The sequence below is a fragment of the Rattus norvegicus genome, chromosome 7 (assembly GCF_021556685.1).
Source record: "Rattus norvegicus strain SHRSP/BbbUtx chromosome 7, alternate assembly SHRSP_T2T, whole genome shotgun sequence".
Lineage (NCBI taxonomy): Eukaryota > Metazoa > Chordata > Mammalia > Rodentia > Muridae > Rattus > Rattus norvegicus.
Genome location: NC_141540.1, coordinates 15,279,232 through 15,298,756, shown reverse-complemented (window position 1 = coordinate 15,298,756; position 19,525 = coordinate 15,279,232). Strand labels below are relative to the sequence as shown.

The window sequence follows — 19,525 nt, the reverse complement described above, 5'->3', positions numbered from 1 at the left end:
CCTTCCTGGTCACCTGCGTGCAGCTCCCCCAAGGCTCCTTGGAATCAGCAAGGGTGATGAGAGACCAGGATATTTCCGAGTAGAGCACATCTCGATTGACCCCCCAAGGTTGTACCCCTAAGCTCCTCATGGGGGATTCTAGGCTGGGGCTCTACCCCAGACCATGCCCCCAGCCTCTCACTGCGGAATCTGAGGCAGGGGCTCTATTCCTTAGCTGGGCCTTCAGCCTTCTTTAGAGCTTTATTGTGTGAGAACAGCTTGGAGAAATCTGTCCTTGCATCTGTCCCTGCACTAACTAAACTCAGGTCAGTTTCGGCAGCAAGTGCCTTTGCTAGCTGAGCCACCTCACCTGCCCTTGTTATTTTGAGACAAGATCTCAGTTGCCTGGGCTGGCTTGAACTCTTGACCTTTCTACCTCAGCTTGAGTGACAGTGGGAGCTACCATGCCCAGCTGCATCTGCGCTTTCTAAATCCCATGTTTAGTCAGAGACAAGATGGACCTGTCCCATCTCTCAGTACTGGCATATGAGCCAATCAACACTGACCAGAAAAGAGATTTCCAGAAACTCCACCTCTCTGGGAGCTCATTAGGCAGGTAACAGGAAGGGAGAATTAGTGTCCTCTCTGTGGAGAAGCTACCCATGGACCAAGACACCAGAGTGAGGCCACATGTATTCTGCCTTGCTAGCTCAGGCTATCTTGCGGGACTTGGCTAGCTGTTGTGATGAAGCCCCTGGGGCTGGAGGAGGAGTGCTTTAAAAGCATGGATGTATTCTAGTGAGGTGGGCGTGGCAATGAGCAGACCCTGGAGTTTTCCTCGCCCGTAGCTTCCTAAGGAAGGACCCGCCCCCTCCCCACACCTCCACTGTGTGGGTCACAGACCACCCTTATCTCCTTGACAACCCATGACCCCAGCGCTCTGAGGGGGCCTCTGCAGGTGTCACACAGGACTTGAACCACTGGAAGAGATGATGCAAACATGGATCAGACTTCCCGGAGTCTAACGCCAGGTGGTTCCTTGTCAGCAAAGGTCTAACAGTACAATTAGGGAAAGGTTTCCGGGCAACCATCAGTTCAATTCCAGGTGCACAATAAAGCTTAAGGTGTGACTACATAGGAACTCCCTACAAAATACATGTGACCTTGCCCAAACCAGCTCAGTCAGTCAACCGGGTCCCTAGGGAGGGAGCAAGGATTGAAGGAAAAAGACAATTAGATAACACTGTAGCATGACCCCAGCCTGTTCTAAGGCTGAAAGCCAGCTTACCGTTCTCCAGCCTGCTTTTACACAAGTACAATCAAAGAATAGGTACTGTCCTAAGGCATAAACAGAGTAGTTAAGGAACAAAGCACAGACAAAGGTCCCGAGATTACTGTATTCAGGGTCGTAACCAGACCCATCAAGATACAAAGAACACATGCCCCAGCTGTACTCATCTTGAGCTTTGGATTAGCCCAAATGTAAACGTTTTTATCTGAGCCTACTTCCCTGTCCTGGCCCAAAGTCAAATTCCTGCCAAGTTTCTAGAAGCAGCCCCAAGAGCTCTCACATGTCCGTGAGGGTGGGCTATATAGCTAAAAGGTCTGGAACCTGTAGTCTCTTGACTGAGAGAACATGGAGGCCAGCCGGTCAGGCAGTCCATGTGGCATCTCCCCTAAGGATGGGTAAGGGCTGGAAGAGTCTGAGACAATCATTCTGGGGAATTTGGGTGAGGTCTGCCTCTATATCAAAAGATGTGTGAGGTCTGCTTCCACAGACAGCAAAAGGATCACCAGGTCATTAACAAAATCCTCTCTGAGCTTTCTGGATGGAAACACTTCTGTAGGTGTTTGACTCTCTCACCTCCACTGAGGAGACATCTGTGTGGTTACCATTCCAGCTTTTCTTGGTGCCTCTATGAACGTAAGACCCTCATGCCTCAACAGCTATCCAGCTCGTTGCAGCCCTAAGAGGTGGCTCCCATGTCCACAGTCATCCTTCCGTGCTGTCCTGGCCTCTTGTTCTCTCACCTCTGACACGCTTTTTTCTCTCAGGAATTAATTACCACAAATGGTATATTTATTATTTTTGGTTTTTGTTTCTCTTTGTAGCCCTAGCTATCCTAGAACCAGGCTGGCCTCAAACTCAGAGATCTCCCTGCCTCTGTCTCCAGAGTCCTGGTATTAAAGGCATGCACCACCACCACCAGGCATAGTTACTTTATCCATGGAGGCTGTCTCTCTGCTGCATTCCCTTTAGCCCCCCACACAGGGATTGTACTTGTAGGACGTATTTTTCACAACCTCCTTTAATAAGGGTTCAACCTCTCTTCTAGCCCAACACCACCAGAGGCAGTGGGAAAGGTTACTAGGAAACACGGAAGTGGACCTGTTTAGAAATAGTTCTTTGGGGCAATTCCAGTCTTCGTTGTCCTCAGTCCAGTCCACACCAGCAAAGGTAGTCCAATCCAGAAGAAACCGCAAGGCTCGCCAAAGCAGCAGGAAGCCACAGGAGCCTCACAGAAGTTCTTTGGTGAGTTTCTATGAAGTCGCCACAAACGGAGCTCAGCAACGAAATGTGAGGCGAACCAATACATGCACGCTGTCAGTAAAGAATAGCGAGACAAGCGAAGCAAACCAATGTTTCCACTTCCACTGTCTGTGGGATCATAGTCTCTTTTTTTGTAAAGATTTATTTCATGTATGTGGGTACAGTGTCGCTATCTTCAGACACACCAGAAGAGGGCATCTGATCCTATTACAGATGGTTGTGAGCCACCATGTGGTTGTGAAAGACCCCCAGAGCAGGGAGACTCTTACTCAAGTTTCAGGATGACTCGACCCCCCAACAACTCACGTAAGACTGTCCTTGCTGGGGGCTGAGGATTTAGCTCAGTGGTAGAGCGCTTACCTAGGAAGCACAAGGCCCTGGGTTCGGTCCCCAGCTCCGAAAAAAAAAAAGAACCAAAAAAAAAAAAAAAAAAAGACTGTCCTTGCTGTAATAACACTAGGTTTATTGATAGGAACCAGTGCATGCGGTTGACACTCGTATCCCACGCAGGGGCAGAGGAGTTCAACCCTGAGTAGCTGGGAGACGGAGTATTTAAAGGAAGAAGCCACAACCTAAGAGGGTAGGGATGGCATCATTGGAAAATGTCGAGAGAATACCAGTGAAAAATCACAAGAAGCAGCTTCCTGTTTCTCAAGATTGTTCTTTAAGATTTTTTTTTTTTTGGTTCTTTTTTTCGGAGCTGGGGACCGAACCCAGGGCCTTGTGCTTCCTAGGCAAGTGCTCTACCACTGAGCTAAATCCCCAACCCCGTTCTTTAAGATTTTAATCTAACTTTATGGTCAGCTAGTTCCTGGGAGAGAGTTGCCAAACCAGCTGGTATAATTCTTCTGCTCTAAACTTTTGTCTTGGGGGGGGGGCAACCTTAAAATTTCTACCTTTCAGTGGCTGGGAATTGAACTCAGGACCTCTGGAAGAGCAGTCAGTGCTCTTAACCACTGAACCGTCTCTCCAGTCCCATCATATAGTCTTTCATCATATAGTGACAGCTGAGCTTCCAAAGAAACCAGAAATTTTCACTTCACTAACCCAGCCACAGCTGGTCCATCCCACCTCTAAAGGGCAAGAAGTAACATCCGTGCCAGTGGCTCCTTCCTCCTTCTTCAGCACCTACAGACCATCACCTCCCAGTGTGTCTGCCTCTCACGCTCCTGCCTCCCTCTGAGGATCCTAGGACAGTCTCTGATTCCAGACACTGCACTCAGACCTACCTACCAGCTTCCTCCAGCATGCCCATGGAGGTGACAGGTCTCCATGTTCTGGGGACCAGATAGAGATTTATTAAGAGCCTTTCTCCTTTGGGCAAAGTTGTCCATGTAAACCAAGTAGCCCTGCAGCCTCTTTCTCCCTGTTCCTCAAAGAACCATAGCTGTATGCTTAGCTATTGCCTCCAAACTCCATCATGTGCACTCTCGTGATGCCACTGGGTAACACGAGAGTATCACACATCTCTTGTTTTCTGAGACAGTTTTGTGTGACCCAGGTTGGCACTCTCGTGTAGCTGAGGGATAACCCTGAATTCCTAATCCTCTTGCCACCACCTCCCGAGTGCCAACATGTCAGGTGTGCTGGAGTTCATGCCTGCTGGGCCAGCTCTACTATCTGCAAGCACTCTGCCCAATCCCAAACCCAGCCCAGCCCAGCCCAGCCTAGCTGCACCTCCGATCCAGCCTAGACCCAGCCCAAACTCACCCCAGCCTCAGACCCAGCCCAACGCCAGCCTAACCTCAACCCCAACCCCCGCCCAGATGCAGCCTACCATCAGCTCCAGCTCCAACCCTAAACCCCTGCCCCGTTCCCACCCAGCCCCACTTCATCCTATGCTTCTTGCAGACGAGAAACCTGGTTTTGGAGGGCCACATCCAAGGTTACCATGAACCTAAACTTGAACATAAAGCTGTTCTTTGGCAGATGACAAAAAGGCAGAGGCAAGTGGATCTCTGAGTTTGAGGCTAACCTGATCTACTGAATTCCAGGACTGGCAAGACTACATAGAGAAACCCTGTCTCAAAAAAACAAAACAAAACAAAACAAAAACTTCACAGCCTTCTGTCTAGGGGAAGTCAGGAGTGGGTGAATCTAGGAACACTAACAGAAATGGGGCCTGGGGCAGAAGTATCACACATTCTATTTTTTTTTTTTTTTTTTTTTTTTTTTTTTTTTTTGGAGCTGGGGACCGAACCCAGGGCCTTGTGCTCGCTAGGCAAGCGCTCTACCACTGAGCCAAATCCCCAACCTCAGTATCACACATTCTAAACTAATCTAGACTACAGAGTGAGTTCAAGGCCAGCCTTGAGAGACCCTCTCAGAAATAAACAAGCCCAGTTTGTGGTGGCATGTGCCTTTAATCTCAGCACATAGAGGCAGACAGGGCTATGGATTTGACTATACACCCTGGACTACTCAGCAAGTTCCAGGCCATCCAGGGCTACATGATAAAACCCTGTCTCAACTGGAAGCACATTTCTCAATATCTGCTAACTCCTGGGAAGCCTCCGCTTTCCAGAATGTCACAGTTGTTCAGAGTCTTATGAGAAGAAATGACCCTATAATCCCTGCCCAGACCTCCTGGTGCTATTGCTAGGATGTACCCAGGACTAAAGTTTATCATGAACCATTCCCTGCAGCTTGGGGTGGGGGCAGCCAAAATGTTCTGACCAGATGGTCCCTTGCTTTGAGGAGACCTGAATTAGACTTCAGATGACGAGTCCCTGTGGCTGGGGACTTAGGTCATGACATCCATGTCTGAACATGCCAAGGTAGTTGACCCCAGTCGAAAGAAGCCAGGCCAGCACCTTTCCCAGATGCTCAACCCCCAGCATTCAGGATGTCTATGAAGCTCAGGTACAGGCTCCCCTGGCAGTAGGGAGAAGTATGTTCCAGGTGGAGGGAGGGAAACCCTGTCTGTCTGTACATCAAGAGCTTCCTAGGTGTAGGCTGTGCGAGTGGTCATCTCAGACAAATAGCCTGGGCTATTTGCTATGTGCTGACAACTAGGTGACAGTGTAAGGTGGGCAATCTGGCCTGGACAACAGGGAACAGATGATACTGGAAGCCCTTGAAAAAGGAGTATGACCAGAAAGCTTTCTAGCCCAAGGGCCCAGAGTTCCCAGGGGGAGGACAGGCAAGTGGCATTGGATCCTTGGCTCTTCCTGGTCACATCAACCAGCCCCACCTTTGACACTGTTTCCCTATCCCCAAACAGGTCTGCCTGATATCCCCAGCCAGGACAGGATGTTGGCACACCTGTGGGGGGGTACGGGGCGGGGGAGCTGTCTTTTCCCAGCCCCAGTTATTGATGCAGCTGTAGTCCTTCAGGACACCCACAGTCCAGCTGTGTGAACAACACAGCCTAGGGCCAGAACCACCCACCCCTAGAGGTCACGGGTACACCACACACCTGTCTGCAAGGCTTGAATATGCTGCCACCTCAATACTCATGACCAAATGTCCAAGAAAGGAGTGTGGGTGTCTATGCCGGTCAACCTCAGGGACTTTGCGTGTCTGTTCCCGCTCCTGTAACTTTCCAGGATGCCTCACCACTGCTTAAGCAGGACTAGGGTGTGGTCAAAGGACAGCCTGACATGAGAGTCCTCCCAGGGTAGAGGTTAGCACTCCACCCGCTGGAAGCCAGGTCTGCAAACCCCAAATCGTCGATTCTGTGGGCCCTCCTTCTACCTGAGCCCATAGAGACAATATAGGGACATCCATAGCTTCATGATGGGAAACTAGGGCGGATCCTGCTCCGCTCCCGCACAAGCCACGCCCAACTCCCCACCCACAACCACGCCCCCTTGACGTCACAGAAAAGGCCCCCAAAGCCGCAGCTGCCACTCCGCAGCGCGCAGCCCAGCCCTGCCCGCCACTCCGCACACAGGCATCCGCGGAGCTCTTCCGGCCGGAGGCGACGGCGGCCTCCGGGGCTTCGGAAACGCAAGGCGCCTGCGCGGCAGGGCGGGGGAAGAAGACTACACTTCCCGGCGTGCCCCGCGGGCGGGCGCGCAGACACATTCCGGACCCGGTGGAGGCGTCGCACAGGCGCATTCTAGACCCGGCAGTGGCGCGCAGGTGCATTTCCGGCCCGGCAGCAGCGGCGCGCAGCCGCATTCGGGGCCCGGGTGTGGCACGCAGGCGCATTCGGGGTCCGAAGGAGGCACGCAGGCGCATTCGGGGCCGGGAGCCGGTGCGCAGGCGCATTCGAGGCCCGGCGGCTGCGGCGCGCAGGCGCGTTAGGCGCGGGCCGGGCCGGGCCGAAGCGAGCGCCGGGCGGGCAGCGGCGCCAGAGCGAGTGGAGCCTTCGGGGTCCCCGGGTGGTGGCGGCGGCGGCGGCGCAGAGGAGGAAGGCGGCGGCTCTCCCCCTGCCGGCGCGCGACCCGGTCCGTCCCGCGAGCTCGCGCCGGTCCCGCGGCCCGGCCCGGCCCCGGCCCCGGGCCCCTCCGCCGCCGCCGCCGTCACCGCCATGGCCCGGCCGCTGGTGCCCAGCTCGCAGAAGGCGCTGCTGCTGGAGCTGAAGGGGCTGCAGGAGGAGCCGGTGGAGGGCTTCCGGGTGACGCTGGTGGACGAGGGCGACCTGTACAACTGGGAGGTGGCCATCTTCGGACCCCCCAACACCTACTATGAGGGCGGCTACTTCAAGGTGAGCCGAGCCTCAGTTTCCTCTTTGTGCCTGCCTCTCTCCCAGGCTGGCTCAGGCCCCTCGTGCAAAGCGGCCCCTCCCTTTTTTGTTGGGCACGTGCTGACCTCACCCCGGGGACTGGTCTCCCTATACTGTTCTCCAGCAGGCTACATGACCAGAGACAGCTAATGTATGCCGCACCCCCAGGCAGACCCCCACTACAAGACGTAGTGGCCTCTAGAGCCTGCTGCTGGTCAGTGTGTTCCCAGGCTGTCGTGCACTGGACTAAGCATGTACCTGGGGATGTATCTCCCCGTGTTGTCCCCACTCTTCCAACATGCTTCTGGTGAAGGGTCTCCCCAGGGACAGTTGCTGGCCTTCTTGTTCCGGTGTAGTTCTCCCCACCACAAGACGCAGAAGCATCTGGAGCCCTCTGCTGGCAAGCATGTTCCCAGGTTGTCCCTCACCCCACCAGCATGTGGTGAAACCTGAAAAGGTTCACCTTAGTTTGTCCATATCTCAAGACATAAAGGACCACGGGCAGCTGCTGGCTGACATCCCCAGGCCTGTCCCCTACCCTGGAACACAACCAGAGCAGCCACTGGCCGATGTGTCCCCAGGGAAGAGACGTGTAGCCTGGACAGCCACCTGCTCCAGTTCCAGTAGAGGCCCTGGCAGGGCCTTGGCAGCCGTGCCTGTTGGACAACAGCCACCTTTAGCACTGGCCAGGCTTCACGTAATGCATTCAAGGGGGTGGTGGGGGCCCACCCTGAATCTTGGAGCCACACCTTGGGTTCCTGCCAAGGGCCCTGGACCCTAGAGCTCTCTGTTTGCCCCACCCTGACAGCCTTTCTCAGGTTCCACTGAACAGGTGGAGTCTTAGGGGCCTGATTTTTCCTTCTAAGGGGTGTCGTCTGCCCTCTGGTGGCTTCAGGCTCAATGCACCAGATGTTTTTGTGGTTGGGAGCAGGGAGGCTTAGGCAGCCCCCAACACTGAGTATGTTTGGCCAGGTATAGGTACCCATGTCAGCACAGTTGAATCATCCTGCCTGCCATGGACTAGAACTAGCAGAATCACAGGATCTTATGTTAGGGCCAAAGGTGCACGCAAACCCCAGCCAGTCTGGGGCCCCAGATGTAGGGCCGTGGCACTTATTTGTTCTGCGTCTTCCTTTGTGGCTGATGTCCTCACCCTTCTTGGTCAGTGCTTAGGAAAGTCACAAGTCTCCTTATGCAGGGGAATGTTTGAGTTAGGGTTTCCAGGTACAGCATGTGGAGAACGGGAGGGAGACACATGTGGACACCCTCGCTTCCCACCTGGAGGTGGTCTGAACTGAGCCGCCTTCAGGACATGCAGATGCTGTTAGCACCTTGTCTCCTGTGTTTGCGGGGGGGGGGGGGGGGGGGTGCTCAGAGCAGGGTCACCTGAACTCTTCCTTGCCCGTAAAGGATTGTGGGTAGAGCCTCCTAGGCTCACATTGTTCTTGAGGTAGCTTAGGAGGAGGCCCTGCATGATGTCACTCAAATCCGCCAATGTAGGAGCTTCCTATATGGTGTGAGTGACTGAGACGTGGGGAGTCTCTGTAGGAGGGGAGCTGTGAGGAGCTTCTCTGGACAGCCCAGCCTGTCTCACTTGAGAGAACCCTTCCTGTTCTGAGCCTCAGTCTGCTCATTCTTAGAAGCATCTGGAGCCCCAGAAGTGTGGGGTGTTGTTCCAGCAATGCCACCTTCCCCATCTGCTCTCCTGAGAGGATCGGGGTGGCAACTCCACACTAGGTTTGTGTGCGCCAGGCAGAACACTGGAAGCTGTCCTTGGGGAGCTCCAAGACTAGGGCAAATCTCAGGCCTTCTCTATCTGTCCAAGGTCGGGGCAGTGGGCAGGGTGAGCTTCAGCCACAAGCAGTTGCTGTGACCAGGCAGATGGTTCCAGCTTGTCTGGTGACTACTCTTGGCCTGGGCCCCTGAGCTTGGGTGGTGTTGGTGGGAGGCCTGAGGCCAGGCAGACCTGCTGACTCACTCCTCTAGCTAGCCCACACCTTTCCTAACCGCCTTGCCTTTCCTAACCTGGATGTCAAGTCACAGAGGTGTGCTGTGTGTATACTGGTGTACAAAGACTGGAGTTGGCTTCAGGGCCTGTACACCAGCGGCAGGTGGGCACAGCCCCTGACTCCAGCAGTGCTCGGGGGCCTGCCATTGAGCCACCCCATTTTCTGCCATCTGTAGGCTCGCCTCAAGTTCCCCATCGACTACCCATATTCCCCACCAGCCTTCCGGTTCCTCACCAAGATGTGGCACCCAAACATCTATGAGGTAAGACACTAGAGGCCTGCTTCAGGCACACTCCACCACACACTTCTCTGCCTCCCTTGCACATGCCCCACCCCTCCTCTAACCCTGGTCACTCTTGCAGACAGGGGACGTATGCATCTCCATCCTCCATCCCCCAGTTGATGACCCACAGAGTGGGGAGCTACCCTCAGAGCGGTGGAACCCCACGCAGAATGTCAGGTGAGAATTGCCATGGAACTGCACCGTGGGCACCCGCAAACACCCTGTACCCTAAGATCCACCCTTCCCTGCTCCAGTCAGGGGTTCCCAGAGTCTGGGGAGCTGAGCTTGCACCTACGGCCCTACAGGACCATCCTCCTGAGTGTGATCTCCCTGCTGAATGAGCCCAACACCTTCTCGCCTGCCAACGTGGACGCCTCGGTGATGTACAGAAAATGGAAGGAGAGCAAGGGGAAGGACCGCGAGTACACGGACATCATCCGGTGAGTGCTTCCTACTGTGAAGAGTGATCTGGGGTGTGGGTGGGGTGGGGACTTGTTGTATGTTTCCATTTTTTGCATCCCGGGCTGGATGTGTGGAGGACTCTGGGGCCCCCAGAGCACGGAGTTGACCACCCAGGGTGGCCAAGATCCCCTCTGCCTTGTTGTTGACTTAACTCCATGAGCAACTGGGCTCTCTGGGCCACACCCTCACTGTCTGACAGAGAGCATCAATCACTTGCATTTGTGCTTCTGAAACTTAGAGCTTTTTTTTTTTTTTTTGCAAAGTGGGAAGGGGGCTGAGCCCACTGTGAGTCTGTCCTCAGTTAGGGACCAGGGCTGCGACCTGTTGCTGTCTATGAGTGGCAGTGTCCACACCTATCATCGCTTCTTAGCAGGAGCTCCTGGCCTGTCTGGGGCCAGGCAGTCTCCCCTACACCCCTCACGTTGGGTATGAAGTTGCACTTGAGGGGTTCAGTCTTTGTCGCTTAGCTTCTGTGTTTTCTGAGACAGGCTTTCATATAACTCCGTATCTCCTTGTGGTCCCTCTGATGTCAGGATGACAACACACATTCCACTTAAGTGACCCAGTGCTTGTCTACACAGTGACCCAAACACAGGGCCTGTAATGTCCCCAAGCCTGCCCTCTCAGAGTTGGTACAGGCCGCAGCTCGGTAGGCAGTGCTGGTCTAGCATGTGCACACACACAGGGTTAGTCTCTGTCTTAGGCAAGGTGGATGTAGCCAGCATGGTCCTTCATGGAGGTATAAGTTACTCAGGAAGGTCTGAGCGCTGCACTACGGAGGTGTCCCCTTCACCATGGTCAGGTCAGCAACGGTCCCGGTCACTGGAAGTCCCTGCAGACTGTCCCCTTTGTTTTCTGTTCAGACTGGCTGAACAGAACTTTGTTCCTCCTGCTCTTCCTCAGCTGAGAGGAAGGCTGGCTGCCCTAGCTGTTCTATATAGTTCTGGCTGTCCTGGAAGAGGAGACCCTGGGTCTGGCCCTGTCACTGCACTCTCCACCCTCCTGGCAGCCTTTAATCCACTTCTGGCTGCTTCCTCCCTGGATCCCTGGCCCAGAGCAGGAGCCCAGGCTATTTTTACCATTCTGACTCCAGGAGCCACTTGCTCTGACCAGGAGGCCTGTACCACTCCTGGAACTCAACCTGAGCCAGTATCTAGTCATGTCCCTGCCTGAGCACAAGGACAGGATAGCTAGGAGCCTGTGAGAAGGACCTTGAGATGGATCTAGGCTATTGGGGTGTGCTGCTGTCCCACGTGCCCCTCCACCATAGCCTTGTCCCCATTCCCCTATTCCTTCTGGGCAGCTGAAAACAGTGTCTGCTCTGCTTGACTGCACTGGGACCTGTGCCCCAAGACTCTGGCCTGACGGTGGCCTGGCCTCTCAGGCACCTAGTTAATTGCTGCCTGCCCTGTGCAAGGAAGCCCTTATATGTTGCTTCACCCATGGCCTGTGGGACCTGGAACCTCAGTTGTTCCGGAACTGCCCTTCATCATGGTGCCCTCAGGTCAGGCTGCAATTTGTTGTTGGTGTGAGGAGGTGCATGTTACCTAGCCCACAACTAGGGTAGTGCCCCCCACAGTCTGGGATTACAGCTGTTTCTGTGGTGCTGGGAGCTGGACATGGGTCCTTATGCTTACAGAAGGAGCACTCTGGCTGCCCCTGTTGTCGGTTATAGCCGAGGTCAGCCTGAATCTCATAGTAGTTCTCCTGCCTCCGCCTCCAAGGACTGGGTGACAGACCGTCTCCCACAGCTGGCTGTGGTTACATTTCTGCTGGAGTTGTTCACTGAGCCACTCCTTGTCGCCTGGCCCTCTCCTCCCACCTGCTCCCTGCCCCCATTCATCTCATCGTCCTGGGCCGTGGCCTCACCCGCCCTGTCTCCCCAGGAAGCAGGTCCTGGGGACCAAGGTGGACGCAGAGCGCGATGGCGTGAAGGTGCCCACCACGCTGGCCGAGTACTGCGTGAAGACCAAGGCGCCGGCGCCCGACGAGGGCTCAGACCTCTTCTACGACGACTACTATGAGGACGGTGAAGTGGAGGAGGCCGACAGCTGCTTTGGGGATGAAGAGGATGACTCTGGCACCGAGGAGTCCTGACCCACGTCCCTGAAATAAACTTACAAATTTTACCTCAGCAGGACCCGTGTGGGCCTCAGGCGACAGACTACCTCACCGAGGTTCAATGTGGGCTCCCATCCCATGATCCTTAGGTCCTCTTACCCTGTATTCCCCATGGGTTTTCCTCGGCTTTGGAGAAGAGCTGTGGTGCAGGGCAGACACCCCACTCAGCCTTCAGAGGATGACAAGCCTGGGAGGCTGGGAACCGACTGCCCAGGGGAGCCAGAGACTCCAGCCCAAAGAGGGCCAGCCCCACAGTCTCCTCTCTGCTTTTGGTGTGTGTGAAATCCAAATAAAATAGCTTTCTGAGAAGCTGAGAGAAGCAGCCAGGACGCCGGTGGCACTGGGTACTGAGGGCTACCTGGGTACCCAGGCAGGGCTGTGGGATGGGCAGGAAGAGGTAGCGATGGTGGCCTGTTTGTTGGGGCTCAGTAGCATACAGGAGCCCCAGGCCCAGAAGAAACTTGCTGCCTGCAAATCCCACCCGCCTGCATCGGGCACTGTGGTTGCGTCCACCCCAAGCCTGTGTTCAGGAGGCCTGGGTCCTGAGGCCTACAGGGGATTGGTATTCCCAACAGTCCTTGTGTTCTGGGCACTTCCTCAGCCCTGGAAACTAGTGCTGCCTGAGGAGTCCCTCTGATACTGAGCTGCAGCCTGGTGACTCCACAGCAGGGGCAGGCTGAGTGAATTCTCTGACCACACCATGCTGTGCAGGGCACCTGCAGTGACCCCGTGCTGAGATAGCAGATCTGCTCTGCCACCTGCATGTTTACGGGTGCTGTGGAAAGAAAGTGTCACTTCCTCTTATGCGGGCCTGTTAATGTCCAAAGTTCCAGTCAACCCATGCCAGTCAGAACTGATCAGAGAAGGACACATCGGAAAAAGGTGTTCAGGCGATCCTCTGCCCATACAATTTGCTGCCAGCCTGATCTACAGTTGCAAAACCAGCGGGAAGGCTCAGTGGGCAAAGGCCTGCACCAAGCCTAGCAGAGGACCCACTTGGCTCCAGGTGGTCCCCTGTGGGGGTTGAGGTCAGTTGAGACAAACCCCCCCCCCCCTGGAGTTCACCCCAGTGCTAAAAGGAGCAGTGTGCCAGGAGAGGGAGCATCGCTTGGCTGTAGTTGCTGCCCCCAGACACAGGGCAACTTTGACAGCAGAGTTGCTTTCTAAAACCACACAGCAGGGTGTGAAGGAGGAGGAGCTGACACGTGGGTAAGGTGGGTGGTGCTTGGAAGGCCACTTGTCTCCACCGGAAGAGAAAGTGTGGGGCCCCTTCCCCCAGGGACCACCAGTCCTGTGCCAGGATGGAGGTCCGCTGGTCCCTGCTGCTCCTGCTGGCCCTGAAAACACTGTGGGCAGGTGAGCATGAGGGAGAAACAGGCCTAGAGCCTGGTCTCCAGAGGGCTGTGGATGGGAGAGCCTTTGTGTGCAGGGAAATTAGCAGATGCTTCAGATCCCTGGGAAACAGCATCTAAAAAAGGAGAGCATACTCAGTAAAAGAAAACAGTGAGCATAGCCTGGCGACAGACAGGTCTGTGAGCTCAGGATTTGAGGGGTCTGAGGCAGAAGGATTGCCATGAGTTCAGTTAGCGTGAGACCCTATCTGGAGAAGCAAAATGGGATATGCTAGGCTTACATTGGTAGGGCATATGCCTGGCATACACAAAGCCAGGCCCCATCCTGCGTTAAACCAGGCATGGTGGAGCTTACCTGTTGTCCTAGCACTGGAAGTGGAGACCCGAGGATCGGGGATTCAAAGCCTTCCTCAGCTCTACAGTGAGTTTGAGGCCATCTGGGCTGCAGAGACTCCTGAGTCCTGACATTAAAGGTGTGCAGGTACCACAGATCGCTTTCTTTTTGTAAAGGTCTCACCCTGGAGCCCTGGCTGGCCTAGAATTTACAAGTAAATTCTTGAGTTCAGGCAATCAAAGGCACGTGCCACCGTGCTAGGGCGTGCTTCTTTTTCCCAAAGGAGTGTCTCCTGAGGTCCAGATGGCCTCAAACTCACTGTAGAGGTGTGTCTCAGCTTTAACCCCAGCTCTAGGGAAGGAACCACAGGATCCGGTCCCTGGGGCTCCAGGAATTTGCCGAATCTGAGCTCCAGATTCGGTGAGAGGCCTTGTCTCAGTTACAGTCCGTAAAGGGTAATGCAGAAGATGCCAGACTTGGTCTCTGACCTCCGTATATATACATCCGTATGCATAAATACAAGTTTCTTTTTGAGACAAGATCTCACTAGTAGTCCTAGCTGACCTGGAACTCACAGAATCAGCTCTGTCTCCTGAGCGCTGGGTTATGCACCACCTCCCAATTTTTTATTTTATTTTTATTTATTTTTTTTTTTTGGAAGCTGGGGACCGAACCCAGGGCCTTGCGCTTCCTAGGCAAGCGCTCTACCACTGAGCTAAATCCCCAATCCCCACCTCCCAACTTTTGATGCTCACATTAGCTTGGAATCTTGTAGAACCTCTCTAAAGGACAAGGAGTGAGAGAGGAGGTTGGCTTTTGCCAGGATAAGAACTTTGAAAGTTATGGTCTATCTACTGGTCTCTGACGCTGGCCCCGTAGCTTCTGGTCTTGAGAGTCTGTGGAGACCCTGGCACAGTGCAGCCACAGCCGATCTCAAACTCCTAGCAATTCTCTCTCAGCTTCCTTTACAGTGGGATTTTAAAGTATGAAGAGCTGGGCCTGTACCTCCGTGGGTAGAGCAAGGTCTTGTCCAGCGTGTGAGAGGTCCTGGGTTCCACCAGATAGCACATGCCTATCTGTGGAGGATTGGGAGTTCAAAGTCATCCTCAGCGACATTAGCTCCTAGGTAACCTGGGCTCTGTGAGACATTGTCTCAAAATAAACCTTTTGGCTTTTTAAGAAGGAAGGAGAGAGGGGTTGGGGATTTAGCTCAGTGGTAGAGCACTTGCCTAGGAAGCGCAAGGCCCTGGGTTCGGTCCCCAGCTCCGAAAAAAAAGAACCAAAAAAAAAAAAAAAAAAGAAGGAAGGAAAGAAAATAACACTCATAGGTGGGAGACTTCCTTGGGTTGGGTGGTCAAGAGCGATTTGATTGTGGGTGGTGGCTGCAAGTTCTTCAGACAGAGGTCAGCCTGCTGGTCTGATTGTGGGTGTGAGAAGTGACAGAGGTGACACTTTCCCAGAGAAAATTTGGTTTCTCTTTAGACTTGACTTTTGTTTCTTTTTTCTTCCCCCTCCCTCCTCCCTCCTCCTCCTCCTCCTCCTCCTCCTCCTCCTCCTCCTCCTCCTCCTTCTCCTCCTCCTTCTCCTCCTCCTCTTCTTCCTCATCCTCCTCCTCTTCCTTCTCTTCTTAGTTTCAAGAATTGCTGGGCAGCGGTGGCCACACCTTTAATCTCTGGGTTCTTGACCAGCCTGATCTACAAAGGGAGTTCTAAGAAAGCCAGAGCTACATAGAGAAACCCTGGCTGTAAAATAAAATAAAGTGTCAAGAATATAAAACAGAACTCTGCTCTGTTCTCAGGTAAAGGCTCTGGAATAGGACCAGACCCAACAAAGTATTGTTGGGACCTTAAAGACTGGCCATGCAGTTCAGAGCAAGGCAGGGTGTCTACAATGTGATGGGAAATCACTTGGATCACAAACTCTCATGAATATTTATTTTAAATGTTGTTTGTTTTGTTTTACTTGCAACAGTTTTCTCTGTGTCCTGCTAACTCTGTAGACCAAGCTGGCTTCAAAACTCAGAGATCTGCCCGCCTCTGCCTCCGGGCTGAGATTAAAGCCTGGCTTATTTAAAAATTTTAATATGATCCTATTTCTACCTCCCCAGGACTGGGATGATGGGTGTGTGCCACTAGACCTGGATTCTGTAGTTCGTGGGGACAGAACCCAGGGCTCTGTGTGTGACAGGCAAACGCTCTGCCCACTGAGTATAGCCTGGTGTTCTGTATCAACCCTTCACAGAAGTTTGCAGAGAAACAGCTCACACCGTGCACAGCTCACTGAAATTCAGAAGCCACACAAGAATGGAGGCACTCCTACATCCCCCATGAACACACCCCGACACCCTAGCACCCACAAATCTACATCCTGTCAGAATTTCACACTGACTTTTTGTGACTGATTTTCCCCCTGACCACCATCTTCTCAAGGCCCTGTCAAGTGTCAGAACCCCTCTTGTCTGTGGCTATGTAATATTCCAATGTGTGAGCAGAGCATGAATCAGTTCCTCATACAGGCATGTATGTATGAATGTGTGTATGTATGTAGAAGTGTGAGTGCAATGCCCAAAGGGGCTAGAGTTCCCAGGGGAGGGCAAACGTGTATGTATGTATGTGTGTGTGTATGTATGTATTGTATGTATGTGCATGTATGTATTTATGTATGTATGTGGGAGGGTGAGTGCAAAGCCCAAAGAGGCATCTGATCCCCTGGAGCTGGAGTTCTAGGGAGCTGTAAGTTGCCTGGTGTGGGTGGTAGGATTTGAACTCTGGACCTCTGGAAGAGCAGCCAGCTCTCTTACCCTCTGAGCCATCCCTCCAGCTCCTCAGTCACACTTTAAGCCCAGCCTCTGACAGCTGACTAGTGTGTGAGCAGTAGGGCCTGGTGGGGCTTGAGACAGGGATCAGTGAGGACTTAAGACAGCAGACCTGCCAGATTCAGGGCTTCCAGGCCCAGCGGAAAGTTGGGGTACAGCACCTCCAAACAGCCCTCCCTCCCTTCTCAGTAGGCAACAGATTTGAGGCCCAGATCATTGGGGGTCGAGAGGCAGTCCCGCACTCCCGCCCATACATGGTCTCGCTACAGAATACCAAGTCCCACGTGTGTGGGGGAGTCCTCGTGCATCAGAAGTGGGTGTTGACCGCTGCCCACTGCCTGTCTGAACCGTGAGTACCCTCTTCATGTCCCACCATGGCTTCAGGCACTGAAGGACTTAGGCCAACCCTCTCCAGGCTGTGTAGGCTGTGGGTTCAGGTTGGGTGGGTCACATGGTACTGGAAAGGACACCTCCTCCCAACCCTTCCCGTGACACCTGGTAGTGTGTGAAAGTCAGCCTGTCAGTAAGACAGAGCCAGCGTAGCGAGAACCGCCATCAAGAAACCACTGACTACATCCCTCTTGGTAGGGATGATAGAGTGACTGCTCGTGCCGGGTCTCATCCTCAACGCTAAAGAAAACATGGGCCCTGAACAAAAGGAGGCAGCTCTTGGGTGTGACAGCCTTTAGTCCTAGCCCTCAAGGAGACTGAGGCATGTAGATCTCTACCTGACCTGCATGACTCCAGACTACGCAGTGAGATCTTATCTTAAAGCCAAAGGGGATTGTTGGCTCATGTGTTCAGAAGCCTGGGCTTCAGGAACGGCTCGATCCAGATATTTACCTAAGCTTCTCCCACATGGCTTGCAAGTGTGAGGTAGGAGTCCTGTAGAAGGAGGTTATGTCTCTGCTGTAGTTTGGATGAGTGCAGGACGTCAACACAAGCTGACTGACCTCAAGCCTAATCACAGAAGAGAGGCTGCAGTTGAGGGGAGAGGCATTAAATCCCCCAATCTGACGCTAGGTGGGAACCAGAGCAGAAGTCTCCTTGGGAGAGGAGGACTGAGAAGATGGGAGATGACCTTCCAGGAGTGGGCTGGGGAGGCTGCCAAGGATGTGTGGAAAGGGAGCTCTCGGGCTGTGGGCGGCTGTGGCGGCTGTGGGTGAGCAAGGTTTGCATTGCAGGCTACAGCAGCTGAAGCTGGTGTTCGGCCTGCACAGCCTTCATGATCCCCAAGATCCTGGCCTTACCTTCTACATCAAGCAAGCCATTAAACACCCTGGCTACAACCTCAAATACGAGAACGACCTGGCCCTGCTTAAGGTGCGGAATGGGGCGGGATAGCTGAGGGGGTGGGCACTGAAGGTGGATGAGATCCTGCTTCTGTCTGCCACTCACTGGTCCTCCTGTCCCCACAGCTGGATGGACGGGTGAAGCCCAGCAAGAATGTCAAACCACTGGCTCTGCCAAGAAAGCCCCGAGACAAGCCTGCAGAAGGCTCCCGGTGTAGCACGGCTGGATGGGGTATAACCCACCAGAGGGGACAGCTAGCCAAGTCCCTGCAGGAGCTCGACCTGCGTCTTCTGGACACCCGGATGTGTAACAACAGCCGCTTCTGGAACGGTGTCCTCACGGACAGCATGCTGTGCTTAAAGGCTGGGGCCAAGGGCCAAGCTCCTTGCAAGGTGACAGGGGTGGCCTGGAACCAGCCTCTAACACCCTGGGGAGTGGAGGAGGGCGGGACTAACACCCACCTCATTTCTCAGATACGGAAACCAAGGCCCCAGAGGGTTTAAAAAAAAAAAAAAAAAAAAAAAAAAAAAAAAAAAAAAAAGGAGTCTAGGTTGGAAGTCAGGAAGCCAGAAAATTCTGGTTTGAACTCCAGTGCCACCAATTAGTCATCTGGGCCCAGAGCAAAAGTCCTGGGGTAGAAAGGAGGAGAGAAGGGAAAGAGACAGGAAGGTGAGCAAGGGAGGAAGGCTGCGGGCAAGGGTGCACATGGAGCTTGAAAGGCTCCAGCACCTCCCAGGTCCCTGCTGCCCAGCTGCAAGCACAAAGGCTGACCTCTGTGTCCCCCAACTCTTTCAGGGTGACTCTGGAGGGCCCCTGGTGTGTGGCAAAGGCAAGGTGGATGGGATCCTGTCTTTCAGCTCCAAAAACTGCACAGACATCTTCAAGCCCACCGTGGCCACTGCTGTAGCCCCCTACAGCTCCTGGATCAGGAAGGTCATTGGTCGCTGGTCACCCCAGCCTCTGACCTGATGTCCCAAACTATCTGGGACATCATTCTTGATGTCTGGGGCTGGGAAGGGACTAGGTGTGCCTCTGGGGATCAATAAATCCTGATATATCTGTTGAGTCTACCCTTGCCTGCCTCTGGTCTCTGCAAACCTCCATTCCCTCTATAATGATGATGACCTTTCCGAATGGCTGTCAGGAGAGTCCTGGGACACACGCAGTGCCCTGCTGGGAGGCAAAGCAAGAGCCATTGCAACAGTGTGGCCAGCAGGGGGTGCAAGCTATCCTGTGTCTCTGTCACACGTGGTGGTGGGGGAGATGGGAGGCGCCACAGGGAACATCCCCAACTCCTGTTTTACTGACACCCCAACAGGGGCAGCGAAAGTGTCACTCCATGGGTGTCAGTGCACCCAGCATCAGTTCCAGAACATTCCAGCACTGTGCTTCCACCTCAAACGAAGCCCCATCCCTGCCCTGGTCCCCACAAACCTCCCCGGCCCCTCCTGCCTGCTATGTATTCTCACACTGTGTGGCCTTTGTGTCACGGTCTACATTGAGCTCTGTGTCCTCAAGGTCCCTTCATATTGTGGCGGGTGTAAGACCCTCCCTCCTTTATGTGGTTTCCTTGGCCTCTAAATTAACTCAACAGAAAAATACATTGGCAGGAAAGAAACCATCACATCTACTCGAGAAGTTAGGGCCAAGGGTG

At 53.9% G+C, this 19,525-nt stretch overlaps 2 protein-coding genes across 4 annotated transcripts; both read left to right on the top strand.

Moving 5' to 3' along the window:
- Positions 1 to 6,829: 6,829 nt before the first annotated feature.
- Cdc34 (cell division cycle 34, ubiquitin conjugating enzyme) lies at positions 6,830 to 12,391 on the top strand. Of its 2 annotated transcripts, none has more exons than XM_087556193.1 (5): positions 6,830 to 7,184; positions 9,387 to 9,473; positions 9,574 to 9,671; positions 9,800 to 9,934; positions 11,847 to 12,386. In XM_087556193.1, the coding sequence occupies exons 1-5, from the start codon at positions 7,008 to 7,010 to the stop codon at positions 11,887 to 11,889; spliced, it is 540 nt and encodes a 179-aa protein (XP_087412319.1). In that variant the 5' UTR covers positions 6,830 to 7,007; the 3' UTR covers positions 11,890 to 12,386. The 2 variants fall into 2 exon arrangements, with proteins under 2 accessions (XP_087412319.1, NP_001013121.2); NM_001013103.2 differs by having other exon boundaries at positions 6,990 to 7,184; positions 11,843 to 12,391.
- Positions 11,910 to 18,941, top strand: Gzmm (granzyme M). Of its 2 annotated transcripts, none has more exons than XM_087556007.1 (5): positions 11,910 to 13,433; positions 16,771 to 16,927; positions 17,763 to 17,901; positions 17,997 to 18,263; positions 18,667 to 18,941. In XM_087556007.1, the coding sequence occupies exons 1-5, from the start codon at positions 13,379 to 13,381 to the stop codon at positions 18,838 to 18,840; spliced, it is 792 nt and encodes a 263-aa protein (XP_087412133.1). In that variant the 5' UTR covers positions 11,910 to 13,378; the 3' UTR covers positions 18,841 to 18,941. The 2 variants fall into 2 exon arrangements, with proteins under 2 accessions (XP_087412133.1, NP_476531.1); NM_057183.1 differs by having other exon boundaries at positions 13,340 to 13,433; positions 16,768 to 16,927.
- Positions 18,942 to 19,525: the final 584 nt, after the last annotated feature.

What these genes read in the sequence shown, in the direction of transcription:
- Cdc34 (NM_001013103.2), top strand. Translation starts at nt 7,008, where the DNA reads ATGGCCCGGCCGCTGGTGCCCAGCTCGCAGAAGGCGCTGCTGCTGGAG. An exon ending in ATGAGGGCGGCTACTTCAAG is followed by an intron (nt 7,185 to 9,386) that starts GTGAGCCGAGCC and finishes TGCCATCTGTAG; the next exon opens with GCTCGCCTCAAGTTCCCCAT. An exon ending in GGCACCCAAACATCTATGAG is followed by an intron (nt 9,474 to 9,573) that starts GTAAGACACTAG and finishes TCACTCTTGCAG; the next exon opens with ACAGGGGACGTATGCATCTC.
- Gzmm (NM_057183.1), top strand. Translation starts at nt 13,379, where the DNA reads ATGGAGGTCCGCTGGTCCCTGCTGCTCCTGCTGGCCCTGAAAACACTG. An exon ending in CCTGAAAACACTGTGGGCAG is followed by an intron (nt 13,434 to 16,767) that starts GTGAGCATGAGG and finishes CTCCCTTCTCAG; the next exon opens with TAGGCAACAGATTTGAGGCC. An exon ending in ACGACCTGGCCCTGCTTAAG is followed by an intron (nt 17,902 to 17,996) that starts GTGCGGAATGGG and finishes CTGTCCCCACAG; the next exon opens with CTGGATGGACGGGTGAAGCC.